Genomic DNA, 17392 nt, shown 5'->3' with positions numbered 1-17392 from the left:
TGCTGTGTGTGGAGGATCCTGTCACTGTACAGAGGTAAGTGGCCAGGAGATGAGCGTTACTCCATGACTTGTGACTTCATCAGATCAGACTGAGGATGAGAGATGACAGATATAGAAGATATCAGGGTAGTTGTGTTCTATAATCCAGCAGAGGATGGGAAGGATTTCCTGAGTACAGAACGGAGGAATATTTGTGATGAGGGATTGGATTGTCTATGAAGGGGGATGGGAGGAATCCAGTGTAGAAATATGGGGGCCGCCATTGCTGACCCCCCTCTGATAGTGTCCTGGTCACACTCCTCCCTTTACCGCTCTCATCTTCCAGCTCCATCTTCCCTCTCCTATGGATTGTCCAACAATAGATTGTAGAAGTGTTATGCCACGTACACACGGTCGTACTTTTCGTCTACAAAAGTCCAACGGACGCTGACGGACTAAAGCTGGCTGGTAATCCGATCGTGTGTGGGCTTCTCCGGACTTTCAACGTACTTTTTTAGCCTCAAATCCGACGTACTTTAGATTTGAAACATGCTTCAAATCTTTACTTCGTAACTACGACGGACCCCGAAATCCGCTCGTCTGTGTGCTAGTCCGACGGACAAAAAGCCACGCTAGGGCACCTATTGGCTACTGGCTATGAACTTCCTTATTTTAGTCCGGTGTACGTCATCACGTACGAATTCGACGGACTTTTGTGTGATCGTGTGTAGGCAAGTCCGTTCGTTAGAAAGTCCGCCGCAAGTCCGTCGCAAGTCCGCCGAAAGTCTGCCGGAAGTCTGTCGGACAGGCTGTCTGACTTTTGTAGACGAAAAGTACGACCGTGTGTACGCGGCATTAGAGATCTCTTATCTCTGCCCTCTGATCGTGTATCTGTATAATATCATTTCTCAGTGTTGTACAATGGATTCATCCCCCTCATATCCCCCCTCCTATAGGATGGAATGTTCCTCGTCCTTCTGACAGACCTGGTGTTTGATTGGTTAAGAGGAAACATTAGCCAATAAGCTGGATGAAGACCTTTCATCGGATTGGATGTTGAGGTGATTGACAGCTCAGAGCGTCCAATCAGTGATCAGCAGCATCTCAGCGATCTCCTAGCTGTACAGATTTCTTCCATGATGTTTGTCTCCATTCCTATAGGTTCTTCCAGTCATGTGACCCGGTTTCCTCAGGTGGATTAGCGCTCCATCCCGGGGTGATTGTACACAGCGGTAGGGGGGAGCAGGATGGCGGATCCCTCTTACTCTGCTTCTCAAGATGTGTCTGAGGGGGGATTGCTGGGACTTGTAGTTCACCCCATTCTACAGATGATTAGGGGGGTGGTGAGTGTAGAAATATACAGAGTGATGCTCAGTGTCTGTACTATAATACACTATACATGTCATGTGATCACACACCCCGCCCATCACATATTACACACATCACTTCCTCTGATCCCAGGTCACATCTTCCTCTTCTCTCTGCAGGGATCCATATCTACCAGAGTATGTACGGCTGTGAGCTGAGAGATGACGGCACCACTGAGGGGTATGAGCAGGACGGATATGATGGGAGAGAATTCATGTATGTGGACACACAGAGAGGGATCTGGATCCCGACCATGAATGAGGCTCAGATCACCACACAGAGATGGAACAGTCCGGAGGTGAGAGAGGGGGAGAGAAGCAAGAATTATCTGGAGAATATCTGTATTCCGGCACTGAAGAAATACATAGAGTACGGGAGAGAAGATCTGGAGAGGAGAGGTGAGCGCACACTATATATATATATACATTGTATTATATACATCCTCTGTATACTCTCTATACATTCTATCTGTATACACAGCACCTCCTACATCATCACACACTCCTCCCACTTCTCTGATAAACCACACCCACTGACACCTGAAACCACACCCACTCCTAATAATAAGACCCAATACAGCCTGGAGAGTCCTTGGCCCAGAAGTGGGTGGGGTTTAATAAAGTGGGCGTGTCTTCTCATTCCCACCAATAGGGACTCATCCTGAGACTCTGGCTGGGTCTGTCTGTCAGTGATGATCTGTCTGTCCCTCCCAGTCTGTGTCCATCCATGTCTTCCAGTCTGTAGATGTCGGGATCTGTCCGGTCACATCGGTAAGTATTGGGGTGATGTAAGAATAATCTCCCCTCCCCCGCAATGACTCCTCCAGGATCTCCCCAGAGATCAGTCACCTCTATACATCTTCTCTTCCTGTGACTGCTTCCATCACACATGTCCCACCGAGTGTTCATCCCCCCAGTATGATCCGCTCCCTGCACCCCCATACTGGGAGAGTTATCAGGATTTCTACATGTCATAGGAGAACCTCCAACACTGAGTGTATAATACACCATACAATGTGTGCGATCTACACACCATACAATACACAACAATCCACACCTAGAAATGTCCAACAAGTGTCTCTCCACCCAACACTGAATTGTGTCTAAAATAAAAGATTCATCAATTGTTCCTCCCTAGAAGGAGAACTAATCCCCAGATCACACGACCGCAACTTCCCACTCATCAAAGTCATCAAAGTTATCAGAGACTTTACTGATCAACATTCCTATCACTTTGATGGATCGATGTCACATTCTTCAATCATAAACAATCGTCATACATCGGGCTTCCCAGTCACTTGAACAGGCCGCCCCACACAACAAACGTCCCAAAGTATCTCCAGAACATTTCAGTCTTGTAGTGTCGGGTTTGTTCAGTGAATGTTTTGGTGCATTTTGTAGCAAATTTTGTCACCCAGCAAAACCCACATCTGCTACCCGTGATTGGGGTGTCATTAACAATGAGGCTGTATTTACATCTGTGTGTTTCCCAATGTGTGGCAACCCGCACAGAAACCGCATGATTTACCGCACATTCCAGGAATGCCCTGCAAACGCACATCATGCTTGTGTCACCATAATGGGAGGGCAAGTGCAATGCATCTTCCCGAAATGTGCTGCAAAGTGCATCTTCTGTGCTGGTTGCTCTGCAGATACAAGTAGAGCCTAAATGGTAACACAAGCATGACGCACATTACCACACGTTTTTCAAAATCAATGCACGGCAAAGCATGTATTTTCTTGTTGCCATGAATTTGTAAACACGCAGATGCAAACAAATCATAATTCAAGTGCAACGCATATAAAACGCACTGCAAAGCATGCATTTTCTTGCTAGTTGCCGTGCGTTTGGAAACACACAGATGCAAACTAATGGAAATATAAGCGCATTGCCACGTGTTTTCTGTGCGGGTTGTCACGTGTTTTGAAATGCACAGATGAGAACGCAGCCTGAGTGGCACTGCAAGTGTGACGCACATTGCCATGCGGGTTGCCATGCAATTATAAACAGACAGAAGCAAATTAATGGTAACACAAGCTGGACACACATTTCCACGTGTTTTTAAAATGCAAGGCAAAGTGCGTGTTTTCTGTGCGTCTTGCCAGGTGTTTTTGAAACGAATGGCAAAGCATGCGTTTTACTTGCAAGTTGTCATGCATTCAGAAATGTGCAGATGTAAACAAATGGTATCGCAAGCATGATGCGTGTTGCTTTGCATCTTCCAAACTCAAGGCAAAGCACGCATTTTCTGTGCGGGTTGCTGTGGGTATGGAAATGCGCAGATGAGAATGCAGCCTAGATGGTAAGGCAAAGGTGATGCATATTGCCGTCCTTTTTAAAAATGCATGGCAAAGCATGCATTTTCTTGCAAGTTGGGAAACGGACATGTGTGCGAAGGGTAAAGCAAGTGCGACACGCATTGCCGCATGTTTTTAAAATGTTGCGGCAAAGCATGCGTTTTCTTGCTGGTTGCCATGCACTTGAAAATTGGCAGATGCAAACAATTGGTAACACAAGCGCATTGCCACGTGTTTTCTGTGCGGGTTGTGACAAGTTTGGAAACACACAGATGAGAACGTAGCCTAAATGGTAACGAAAGCATGACGGATACTGCCGAGGCAAAGAAAATGTTTTCTTGTTGGTTGCCACACATTTGGAAATGCGCAGATGCAAACTTATGTTAATGTGATGCGCATTGCAGCGTGGTTCAGAGACGTTCGGCAAATCGTGTGTTTTCTTTCGGGTTGTGTGTTTGGAAAACTCATATTTAGGAGCAGCACACAAAGACTAAATTCACATTCAGGAGAGGAGTGTTTTGACAGAAAAGTGCCAAACGCAGCAAAAACGCACCTAAATGTTAGGAGCATTTAGCACTTCAGCATTTTGTTATTTCAATGGATGGAATAAATATTCTGGCCAATGAAATGAATAAACACCCAAAGCACTTGACACGGGTAAATGCGTGTAATTGTGGTACACACCTTTACCAGCATTTTTTTTTTTTTTGCTGCCAGAAGAAACATCCAGGGCAGCTGTTCTCAGCGTCCAGTGTGCATGTACCCTAACACAAGTGCAACGCACTTTGCCTCATGTTTTCAAAATGCACAACAAAGCGTGCATTTTCTATGTGGTTTGCCATGCATTCGGAAACACGCAGATGTGAATGCAGCCTATATAACACTGTAAGCATGACGCGTATTTGGTGGGCGTTGCCGTACATTTTCAGTGCAGGTTGCGTGCAATCAGAGTAATGCTGCCTAAATGGCAATGCAAGCGGGATGTGCGTTTGCTGTGAGTTTCCTAAACGTGGGTTGCTGGCTGTTCAGAAATGTACAGATGTGAATTCAGGGTAACTGTTAGTGACACCCCAATCACGGTTGGCTGATTTGTGTTTTGCTGCTAAGTGCTATGTGCGATGTTCCATGACTGAAAAGGTTCTTGAGCTACTTTGGGGAATTTGGCGCATGTAGGGAAGCCCATTCAAGTGAATCAGCTGCCCTATACGTGATATGTGTTTACATGTAAAAAAACAGGCAAAAAAAAAACATGAGCGGGAATTTGCGTCTCTGCTACGCAAAAGTCTGTTTGGGATGTCCTAGGGAGGAAGTTTTTAGGCAGCAAGAATGACCAGGGAGGTGAAGGTTAAAAAATGCTCCCTAAGAAGTCACTGCAATTAAAGTGATAGATAAACCACATCGGAAAAGAAAAAAAATCGGGCCCCGGCCAGTTTAAAGAGATGTTAGATATTATAAGACTCAGTTTTTTTTTTAATACCAAACATATCATACTTACCCGCTCTGTGTAATGGTTTTGCACAGAGCAACTCAGATCCTCCACTTCTTGGTTCCCTCCTTGATGCTCCTGGCCCCTCCCTCCTGCTCCCCACAGCAAGCAGCTTGTTATAGGGGCACCCAAGCTGAGCCGCTTCTTTGTGTGTCCATTCAGACATGGAGCAGCAGCTCGGCCCCACCCCCTCTCTCCTCATTGGCTCACTGACTTTGATTGGCAGGAGAGTCCCGGACAGCCAAGTCTCTCGTGCAACATCGCTGGATCGAGATGGGGCTCAGGTAAATATTAGGGGGACTGCTGCACACAGAATGCATTCAGATAAAAAGCTTTATGTCTTTAGAACCACTTTAAGTCATAATGTGCTAGTATGCATTGCATACTAGCAAATAATGCAGGACTTGAAAACAAAGCCCCCAGAGGTGTGTGTCACCGCTGAATGCGCTTCCGTTTCCACCTGGTCTTCTTTCTGGATTCACGGGTTTCGCCAATATGAATGGCCGAGCCAGCGATGATGCATGCTTACTGGAGTCGCTGTTTACAGTGCAGCTCTGAAAGAATGGCATGGGTATGCCATTACTTCAGAGCGCATGCGCTAGTGACCTCACCAGCTGCATCTAAATGTAATATCTCCTAAACAGTTCACATTTAGGAGATATATTTACAGTACCTAAAAGTAAGTTTATAATGAGGCTTGCCTATAGGTAAAAATTATACATGGGAGTTTACTCCCACATTAACTGCTTACAGACCAGAAGATTTGGCTGCTGACCAGGCCATTTTTTGTGATACGGCACTGCATCAGTTTAACTGACAAATGCGCAGTTGTGCGACACTGTACCCAAACAAAATTGACGTCCTTTTTTTCCCCACAAATAGAGCTTTCTTTTGGTGTTATTTGATTACCTCTGCGATTTTTATTTTTTGCGCTATAAACAAAAAAACAACAAGGGTGAGTGCTCTAGAGCCTTTGCTGTTGATCCAATTATGACCTGGGCTCAGAAGAACTTGTCTAACATTTCAGCAGCATATATACCCGGGGTCTAAAATGTACAAGATTTCCTCTCGAGTCCACCTGGACAACGAGTGGGCTCTCCACAAGAAAGTGTTTGCATGGCTCTTGACCCTGGGGTTTTCACCAGAAGTCAACCTCTTTGCATCTCCATTCAACAACATACTGGCAAGATCTTACTCAAGGTTCCGAGACCCTTAGGCCTATGGACTGGATGCCCTCATAGATCAATGGAGGTTCCACAGAGCCTACGCCTTTCCTCCGATTCCAGTGATCCTCCTACAGGCTATAGTTTCCTCTCTTGATGCTACTCAGCTATTGGGATCCGGTTCCCCTGCCTCTCAAGGCACAGCTCTGCTCACCTGCACCTCAAGGCCTAGTTCTTCAGAGGGGAAGACTGAGGTGCTAGGCTGTCCGGAAGAGGTCATCCCTACACTCTTTAGCGCTAGGAGAAGGAGCACCAGGAGGGTCTATAAGAGAATATGGGCAAGATTCACAGACCATATGTCTTACAGAGCCAACCCGTGTAGTGCCCCAGCAGTCCAGGATATCCTAAGTTTCCTGCAATCGGAATTAGACCCAGCCCTGTCTTTCAGCTCCCTCCGGGTACAGGTGCTGGCTATTTCAGCATTCACGGGAGTGTCTTGGGCCAGGCACACCCTTGTTCGCCAATTCCTTAAGGAGGGCAATCAGGCTCAGGCCCCAAAAAAAGCCGAGATCCCCCAAGTGGGATCTCCCACTGGTCCTCAAGTTCTTCTCACAGCTCGGGTCGGAACCCGGCAAGCCACTCTCGATCAAGGAATTTGTTCTCTAAACTAAAACTTTTCTAGTGGCCATCACATCAGCAAAAAGGGTATCCGAAATCAGAGAGCTGGGCTCGAAGGAGCCTTTTCTAACCTTCCTGGATAGAGTGGTGTTAATTCCAATGCTGGGGTTGAACCCCAAAGTGACCAGTTTTCCACAAAAATCAGGAAATCGTACTTCCCACCTTCAGATCAGCCGAAAACTTGGATGTACATCCTCTTGACGTGGGGGACACCTTGAAGGAATATTTGGAGGCCATGGCTCCCTTTCGTCAATCTGATTATCTTCCATGGGAAGAACAAGGGAATGTGTGCCTCAGCTAGATCCGTTGCTGCGTGGATCGTTCAGTCTATCCAATGGGCCTGTAAAGCGAAGGGTTTGGCACCACCGGAGGCGGTGACAGCGAATTCAACCAGAAGCGTCTCAACATCATGGGCAACTTCACGTCACGCCGTTCCCGAGGTGATCTGCAGAGTAGCTTCTTGGGCTTCAGTCAACACATTTATATATCATTGTGTTGAACCAGCTGTCCTATCTTCTGTTAATTTTGGTTTAAAAGTAATTTTGATAGACTGGGTTATTTTAAATCTTTCTTTTGCTCAGCAATTTGCCCACCCAGTGTGTACGGCCATTTATTTCCAACACGTATGCTACCATGGAGTCTGTCAGGAAAATGGAAAATTCCCTATCAAATACTTATTTTTCTTTCCTGATGGACTCCATGGCAGCAAGAGTTCCGTCCCAGTATCTGGAGTAGGTTAGTTACGGAACACGGCCACTGGCTTGAAGCAAAGATTTATGGGAGTCGGGTCCTATAGGGTAGTAGTGGAGGCGGGGCTAAACCCACACGTATGCTGCCATGGAGTCCATCAGGAAAGGAAAATTTCAGTATTTGATAGGGAATTTTTTCTATTTTTTCTGAGTTCATTGCCTGACATACCACCGACCTCTCTGAGGAGTTTTCTCATTTGACCCTGATTGTGACTGACTGGAGGCCTATATCAGAGAGGGGGTTTTACCCAGAGAGGACTGCCCATAGGAGGTGCCACGTCTTTTTTTTTTCTGCCTAGTGTCCTACTCCTGTGGGTGAAGCTTAAAAAAAAAAACCTGTTTGGTCATGGATGAGGAAGAGAAGTAACTGTGTCTGTCAATGAACTCAGAGAAAGGCATTTTACCGAACATAAAAAATCCCCTTATTTTTGGACTTTTTTTTTACTTACCGTAGATTGTACCCTGTGTGGTGCTTCACTCGAGATGTGTAGTAAGGTGACATTAGAATACATAATTGTTAGTCAACCTCATATGATTCATGAAGCAAGTCGAACCAAGCCCCCCAGTTCCTTTTACCAGGGAAACCCTCCAGATACTTTTACCAGAGAAACCCTCCAGATCCTTTTGCCAAGGAAGCCACCACATTGGCCTCTGTTTGTTTGAGCTGCAGTTGCCATGATGCTGCACATGTGATCAGTTATGACACCAGACATTTGATGGCTTGACAGTTTCGTTGAGAGCACAAGCACCTATGACAGTTATTCTCGCCACGCTTTTGGAAACTGTTAAATTGCTGGGTTTAGTTCCACTTTAGCATGTAGAGAGAACAAAATCTTTATCCTTTCACTGCCAGAGCTGTTTTTGTAATTTTTTTGCACACACACAAATACAATTTAGGTTGAAAGATTAGTTATAACCCCAAAACATTATATATTTTCTGAAAGCGGAGACCCTGGAAAATAAAATGGTAATTGTTCCAATTGTTTGTCACATGATATAAATGTAACGGCCTACCCCCACCAAGCACACATTTTCAGTAAAAAAACGCACTAAATTTAATTTTAGTGCACAGACGCACAATATATTACCCAATTTTCGCAAAATATTTAAATATACTTAATTGCACCAAGTCAATAGATAAGCAACATGTAAAACCTTAAAATTGTGTGTCGGTGAAATGGTGACAAACTTCGGTACCCAACATTGTCCAATAGATGACACTATAAAACCTCTTATTGCTCTCACTCCAGTGTGTGCGGTGATATGTAATGTGTAGCACAACCAACAGTTTCATACATAGTGTCCCCAGTGTGTGCACTTCTATACAAACGTGCATGGGGTCGGGGGGACTAAAAATAGGTTTGTTGGGGACTTAACCCTTTCGCTGCAACAGCTACATCAACTGCAGTGTAAATGTGACAAGCCAAATCTTGGCTATAAGGTGGAAACGTACTGTACAGCTGGGAAACTTCCAGTGACCCCCTCTGCAAGACCCCTTGCCATGTTTTCTGGGCTCCACTATCCCAATTGTAGGCCCAGGACCCCCACGGCAGGTGTCATTGGGCAGAGGGGAGGGAGACCAGAGAATTAGAATGCACATGGAGGCGACATGCATTATATCACTTCCCAGTTCAGCTATCACTTTCCCCGGCTGCCGTAGCCGAGGAAGAAGCTAATGAAGAACAACATGTGATTACCTTCAATAGAAGGCAGGCGAGACATCAGGGGGCTATTATAATGAATATGTGTGATAGCTGCGCTTAGGACAAAGGATTGAGGTATGCAGCCCCCCTAACGGAGCTTCCCTAAGGATCCTCCACAAAAATACTTAAAACTTATAATGGGGTATGGCGCTTCCTGTAGGATTATATGGGATGGTATAGTGGGAGGTGGGGGGGGGCTGTGATCCCTTAGTATCCTAATGTGAACTATACCAAATGGTACCGTCGCTGAGGACGTCAATGTCGAAATGCGTACGACGGCGCCACACACGCTACGTCACTTCTGGGTACGGACCTTTTGGAACGCAGGTGGAGTGCAAACACCAGCACTACCTCCAACCAGCGTCACGCTGTTGCTTCCACACTTGGCCTAATTTTTCCAGGCTCGTTCCTCTTATGGTACTCGCACCCTGATTTATGGTGTATTTGATACACTACTGCTGGACCTTTGTATTTTATTTTTTATTTTTATTTTTTTATTTTTAACCAGTTTGGTGTATTCAGTTTATATTTATGGAGATTTGTGAATAAATTTTACCTACTACACTATGGGAGCCTTCTATTCCTTTCTCTATGAGGGAGCTACTATGAATATATCCTAACCACCAACACGGAGGGCGGAGACTACCCTGGACGCCTTATATGATCGCGGCGGTGAGGAGATCGTGGTGGAGATAACCTTATGCTGTTTGCCCCTTCTGGGGTTGTTGGATTCGGCGAGTGGGGACCCTTGAGGGGGAGCACAAAAGTCACTAAGATCATCTGAGAGCACCCCAGTCACGTTTTTTTCTTGAAGAAAATTTGAACACTGGTTTTTGAAGAGATGCATCATCTTATAGACTATGATCACTGATTATAAATTAATTTGTATATATTTGCACTAATAGGCAGAGGTGTACCTTTATGGTTTTGTCCATAAAGCACCCCAGTCACGTTTTTTTCTTGAAGAAAATTTGAACACTGGTTTTTGAAGAGATTCATCATCTTATGGACTGTGATCACTGATTATAAATTAATGTGTATATATTTGCACTAATAGGCAGAGGTGCACTTTTATGGGTTTGTCCAAAGCCAAGCCACTACAATCTATGGTGGTTTTTCTTGGAAGTTTTATCACAACCTTAGGTGTTTAGTCTACACCCCTATATTTATTGTGTTCACATTTATGATGATTTTTTATGATTTTGTATAATTTATATCACTTAAGATCGCTTATTTGGCATAACTTTTTGGTGGTAGCGTGAACCACCACTAGGAGGTATGGTGGGGGTATAAACTGCATTTAGACATATGGTATAGTTCACATTAGGATACTAAGGGATCACAAACCCCCCCCACCTCCCACTATACCATCCCATATAATCCTACAGGAAGCGCCATACCCCATTATAAGTTTTAAGTATCAGGGGGCTATTAGTCTCATTAAAGAGAACCTGTCATAACAAAATGATATTACATATGTAATATGTGATAGAAATAAAGTTAAGTGGAAAGAAAAAAGTGTAAAGTAATGTTACACTCAAACACTTCATAAATACCTTTTCTGCTTCACTGTGGAAGAGGGTGCAGAGGAGACACTCGACAATGGAAGCCCCATATTAACCACTTGCCGACCGCCTCACGCATATATACGTGAGCAGAGCGGCACGGGCAGGCAAAATCACGTACCTGGTACGTGATTGCCTTCCCGCGGGCGGGGGGTCCGATCGGACCCCCCCCCCGGTGCCATCGGCGGTCGGCATTTGGTTGGAAGCGATGAGAGACGAGGGGGAGACCATCCGATCGTGGCCCCCCCCTCGCGATCGCTCCCAGCCAATGAGAAACATCCCCTGTCTCTGTATAGTACACAGAGGCAGAGGATGTGATGTCATCTCTCCTCGGCTGGCCAGTTTCCGTTCCAGCACCGAGGAGAGAAGACATGTAAGTGCACAACACACACACACAACACAGTAGAACATGCCAGGCACACTAAACACCCCCGATCGCCCCCCGATCCCCCCCAATCACCCCCCCCCCCCGTCACAAACTGACACCAAGCAGGTTTTTTTGTTTTGTTTTTTTTTTTTCCTGATTACTGCATAGTGTCAGTTTGTGACAGTTAGCAGTGGTAAGACAGTTAGTATTAGCCCCCTGTAGGTCTAGGGTACCCCCCTAACCCCCCCTAATAAAGTTTTAACCCCTTGATCACCCCCTGTCACCAGTGTCGCTAAGCGATCATTTTTCTGATCGCTGTATTAGTGTCGCTGGTGACGCTAGTTAGGAACGTAAATATTTAGGTTCGCTGTCAGCGTTTTATAGCGACAGGGACCCCCATATACTACCGAATAAATGTTTTAACCCCTTGATTGCCCCCTAGTTAACCCTTTCACCACTGATCACCGTATAACTGTTACGGGTGACGCTGGTTAGTTCGTTTATTTTTTTTAGTGTCAGGGCACCCGCCGTTTATTACCGAATAAAGGTTTAGCCACCTGATCGCCCGGCGGTGATATGCGTCGCCCCAGGCAGCGTCAGATTAGCGCCAGTACCGCGAACACCCACGCACGCACCGTACACGCACCGTACACCTCCCTTAGTGGTATAGTATCTGAACACATCAATATCTGATCCGATCAGATCTATACTAGCGTCCCCAGCAGTTTAGGGTTCCCAAAAACGCAGTGTTAGCGGGATCAGCCCAGATACCTGCTAGCACCTGCGTTTTGCCCCTCCGCCCAGCCCACCCAAGTGCAGTATCGATCGATCACTGTCACTTACAAAACACTAAACGCATAACTGCAGCGTTCGCAGAGTCAGGCCTGATCCCTGCGATCGCTAACAGTTTTTTTGGTAGCATTTTGGTGAACTGGCAAGCACCAGCCCCAGGCAGCGTCAGATTAGCGCCAGTAGCACTAACACCCACGCATGCAGCATACGCCTCCCTTAGTGGTATAGTATCTGATCGGATCAATATCTGATCCGATCAGATCTATACTAGCGTCCCCAGCAGTTTAGGGTTCCCAAAAACGCAGTGTTAGTGGGATCAGCCCAGATACCTGCTAGCACCTGTGTTTTGCCCCTCCGCCCGGCCCAGCCCAGCCCACCCAAGTGCAGTATCGATCGATCACTGTCACTTTTTTTTGTAGCGTTTTGGTGAACTGGCAAGCACCAGCGGCCTAGTACACCCCGGTCGTAGTCATACCAGCACTGCAGTAACACTTGGTGACGTGGCGAGTCCCATAAGTGCAGTTCAAGCTGGTGAGGTGGCAAGCACAAGTAGTGTCCCGCTTAGAGGTCGACCGATATATCGGCCGGCCGATATATCGGCCGATATTTAGTGTTTTTTACTTAATCGGCATCGGCCGATTGTGCTGATAAAAAAGCCGATATAGCTTCAGCGCGACTTGCAAAAGACTTCTGTAATAGAAGTCAGTGTAAGTTGCCTGTGTGAAGCGACTTCTCCCCCTCTCTGGGCAGCCTGCCAAATCTGATAAAAAGAACCTGAAGGATACAATGTTTACACTTCTGAATGAACTAAATTCTGTGTGTAGAAGTTCTCAGTTTAACCATTTAAAGACTAAATCTTTTCTGACATTTGTTGCTTACAAGTAAAAATCCTGTATTTTCTGCTAGAAAATCACTTGGAACCCCCAAACATTATATATATTTTTTTTAGCAGAGACCCTAGGGAATAAAATAGCGGTTGTTGCAATATTTTATGTCACACGGTATTTGCGCAGCAGTCTTTCAAATGTAATTTAAAAAAAAAAAATACACTAATAAATTTTAAAAAAAAACTAAGCAGTAAAGTTAGCCCATTTTGTTTCATCCAGAAGTTTTGATTACCTGTTTTTGTGTATTTAATATTTAAGAGAGGTTTTTTTTATATTTTTTTAATCTAAATTCTACATACAAGTGAACTGATTGGAGGTTTGTTTTGTTAAATAAATGTTTAAATGTAAAAAAATTTCCGTATCACTGAAGGTTGCTTTCACACTGGAGCGGGCATGCATTGACGGTAAAAGACTGCTAGTTTTAGCGGCTCTTTACCGTCATTTTAGCGGCGCTATTCGGCTGCTAGCAGGTCGCTTATAACCCTGCTAGCGGCCGAGGAAGGGGTTAAATGCACCCCTGAAGCGCTGCTGCCGAAACGCTTTGCAGGCGATTCGACAGCGGTGCGCATTCATTTCAATGGGCAGGAGTGGTGGTATACACCGCTCCAAAGATGCTGCTTGCAGAACTTTTTTTAATATCCTGCCAGCACATCGCCTCAGTGTGAAAGCACTCGGGCTTTCACACTGAGACTGCAGGGGAGCCGTTTGACAGGCACTTTACAGGTGCTATTTTTAGCCCAAAAGCGCCTGAAAAACGCCCCATTGTGAAAGGGGTCTAACTGTTAGATTTTATGAGATGAAGGTAAAAAAAAAAAAAAAATCGGCCTAATATATCGGCCCAAAAAAATCGGCATCACATATCGGCCATCGGCCACCGCGATTTGTAAATATCGGCATCGGCATCGGCCAGAGAAAAACCCATATCGGTCGACCTCTAGTCCCGCTGCCACCAAAAAGACAAACACAGGCCCGTCGTGCCCATAATGCCCTTCCTGCTGCATTCGCCAATCCTAATTGGGAACCCACCACTTCTGCAGCGCCCGTATTTCCCCCATTCACATCCCCAACCAAATGCAGACGGCTGCATGAGAGGCATTTATATGTCCTCCCGAGTACCCCTACCCAACGAACCCCCCCAAAAAAGATGTGTCTGCAGCAAGCGCGTATATAGACGTGACACCCGCTATTATTGTCCCTCCTGTCCTGACAATCCTGGTCTTTGCATTGGTGAATGTTTTGAACGCTACCATTCACTAGTTGAGTATTAGCGTAGGGTACAGCATTGCACAGACTAGGCACACTTTCACAGGGTCTCCCAAGATGCCATCGCATTTTGAGAGACCCGAACCTGGAACCGGTTACAGTTATAAAAGTTACAGTTACAAAAAAAAAGTGTAAAAAAAAAAAAAAAAAAACACAAACAAAAATAAAAAAAAATAGTTGTCGTTTTATTGTTCTCTCTCTCTCTATTCTCTCTCTGGTGTTCTGCTCTTTTTTACTGTATTCTATTCTGCAATGTTTTATTGTTATTATGTTTTATCATGTTTGCTTTTCAGGTATGCAATTTTTTATACTTTACCGTTTACTGTGCTTTATTGTTAACCATTTTTTTGTCTTCAGGTACGCCATTCACGACTTTGAGTGGTTATACCAGAATGATGCCTGCAGGTTTAGGTATCATCTTGGTATCATTCTTTTCAGCCAGCGGTCGGCTTTCATGTAAAAGCAATCCTAGTGGCTAATTAGCCTCTAGACTGCTTTTACAAGCAGTGGGAGGGAATGCCCCCCCCCCCCCCACCGTCTTCCGTGTTTTTCTCTGGCTCTCCTGTCTCAACAGGGAACCTGAGAATGCAGCCGGTGATTCAGCCAGCTGACCATAGAGCTGATCAGAGACCAGAGTGGCTCCAAACATCTCTATGGCCTAAGAAACCGGAAGCTACGAGCATTTTAGGACTTAGATTTCGCCGGATGTAAACAGCGCCATTGGGAAATTGGGAAAGCATTTTATCACACCGATCTTGGTGTGGTCAGATGCTTTGAGGGCAGAGGAGAAATCTAGGGTCTAATAGACCCCAATTTTTTCAAAAAAGAGTACCTGTCACTACCTATTGCTATCATAGGGGATATTTACATTCCCTGAGATAACAATAAAAATGATTTAAAAAAAAATATGAAAGGAACAGTTTAAAAATAAGATAAAAAAGCAAAAAAATAATAAAGAAAAAAAAAAAAAAAAAAAAAAAAAGCACCCCTGTCCCCCCTGCTCTCGCGCTAAGGCGAACGCAAGCGTCGGTCTGGAGTCAAATGTAAACAGCAATTGCACCATGCATGTGAGGTATCACCGCGAAGGTCAGATCGAGGGCAGTAATTTTAGCAGTAGACCTCCTCTGTAAATCTAAAGTGGTAACCTGTAAAGGCTTTTAAAGGCTTTTAAAAATGTATTAATTTTGTTGCCACTGCACGTTTGTGCGCAATTGTAAAGCATGTCATGTTTGGTATCCATGTACTCGGCCTAAGATCATCTTTTTTATTTCATCAAACATTTGGGCAATATAGTGTGTTTTAGTGCATTAAAATTTAAAAAAGTGTGTTTTTTCCACAAAAAATGCGTTTGAAAAATCGCTGCGCAATTACTGTGTGAAAAAAAAAAATGAAACACCCACCATTTTAATCTGTAGGGCATTTGCTTTAAAATAATATATAATGTTTGGGGGTTCAAAGTAATTTTCTTGCAAAAAAAAATAATTTTTTCATGTAATCAAAAAGTGTCAGAAAGGGCTTTGTCTTCAAGTGGTTAGAAGAGTGGGTGATGTGTGACATAAGCTTCTAAATGTTGTGCATAAAATGCCAGGACAGTTCAAACCCCCCCAAATGACCCCATTTTGGAAAGTAGACACCCCAAGCTATTTGCTGAGAGGCATGTCGAGTCCATGGAATATTTTATATTGTGACACAAGTTGCGGGAAAGAGACAAATTTTTTTTTTTTTTTTTTTTTTTTTGCACAAAGTTGTCACTAAATGTTATATTGCTCAAACATGCCATGGGGATTTGTGAAATTACACCCCAAAATAAATTCTGTTGCTTCTCCTGAGTACGGGGATACCACATGTGTGGGACTTTTTGGGAGCCTAGCCGCGTACGGGACCCCGAAAACCAAGAACCGCCTTCAGGCTTTCTAAGGCCGTAAATTTTTGATTTCACTCTTCACTGCCTATCACAGTTTCGGAGGCCATGGAAAGCCCAGGTGGCACAAAACCCCCCCAAATGACCCCATTTTGGAAAGTAGACACCCCAAGCTATTTGCTGAGAGGTATAGTGAGTATTTTGCAGACCTCACTTTTTGTCACAAGGTTTTGAAAATTGAAAAAAGAAAAAAAAAAAATTTTTTTTCTGGTCTTTCTTCATTTTCAAAAACAAATGAGAGCTGCAAAATACTCACCATGCCTCTCAGCAAATAGCTTGGGGTGTCTACTTTCCAAAATGGGGTCATTTGGGGGGGGGTTGTGCCATCTTGGCATTTTATGGCCTTCAAAACTGTGATAGGTAGTGAGGAGTGAAATCAAAAATGTATGCCCTTAGAAATCCTGAAGGTGGTGCTGGGTTTTCGGGGCCCCGTACGCGGCTAGGCTCCCAAAAAGTCTCACACATGTGGTATCCCCGTACTCAGGAGAAGCAGCTGAATGTATTTTGGGGTGCAATTCCACATATGCCCATGGCCTATGTGAGCAATATATCATTTAGTGACAACTTTTTGTAAATTTTTTTTTTTTTTTTTTTTTTTGTCATTATTCAATCACTTGGGACAAAAAAAATAAATATTCAATGGGCTCAACATGCCTCTCAGCAATTTCCTTGGGGTGTCTACTTTCCAAAATGGGGTCATTTGGGGGGGGTTTGTACTGCCCTGCCATTTTAGCACCTCAAGAAATGACATAGGCAGTCATAAACTAAAAGCTGTGTAAATTACAGAAAATGTACCCTAGTTTGTAGACGCTATAACTTTTGCGCAAACCAATAAATATACGCTTATTGACATTTTTTTTACCAAAGACATGTGGCCGAATACATTTTGGCCTAAATGTATGACTAAAATTTAGTTTATTGGATTTTTTTTATAACAAAAAGTAGAAAATATCATTTTTTTTCAAAATTTTCAGTCTTTTTCCGTTTATAGCGCAAAAAATAAAAACGGCAGAGGTGATCAAATACCATCAAAAGAAAGCTCTATTTGTGGGAAGAAAAGGACGCAAATTTCGTTTGGGTAGAGCATTGCATGACCGCGCAATTAGCAGTTAAAGCGACGCAGTGCCGAATTGTAAAAAGTGCTCTGGTCAGGAAGGGGGTAAATCCTTCCGGG

General features: G+C 44.4%; 1 protein-coding gene across 1 annotated transcript in view; it reads left to right on the top strand.

Annotated features, from left to right (window-relative positions):
* Window positions 1-17392, top strand: part of LOC141107523 (class I histocompatibility antigen, F10 alpha chain-like) — a 158794-nt gene that overhangs the window by 90535 nt on the left and 50867 nt on the right. The window contains exon 3 of the mRNA XM_073598315.1: window positions 1467-1745. Within this exon, the coding sequence (XP_073454416.1) occupies window positions 1467-1745 (279 nt within the window). The remainder of the gene's footprint in view (window positions 1-1466; window positions 1746-17392) is intronic.

The sequence above is a fragment of the Aquarana catesbeiana genome, linkage group LG09 (assembly GCF_042186555.1).
Source record: "Aquarana catesbeiana isolate 2022-GZ linkage group LG09, ASM4218655v1, whole genome shotgun sequence".
Lineage (NCBI taxonomy): Eukaryota > Metazoa > Chordata > Amphibia > Anura > Ranidae > Aquarana > Aquarana catesbeiana.
This window is presented reverse-complemented; position numbering and strand designations above follow the sequence as displayed.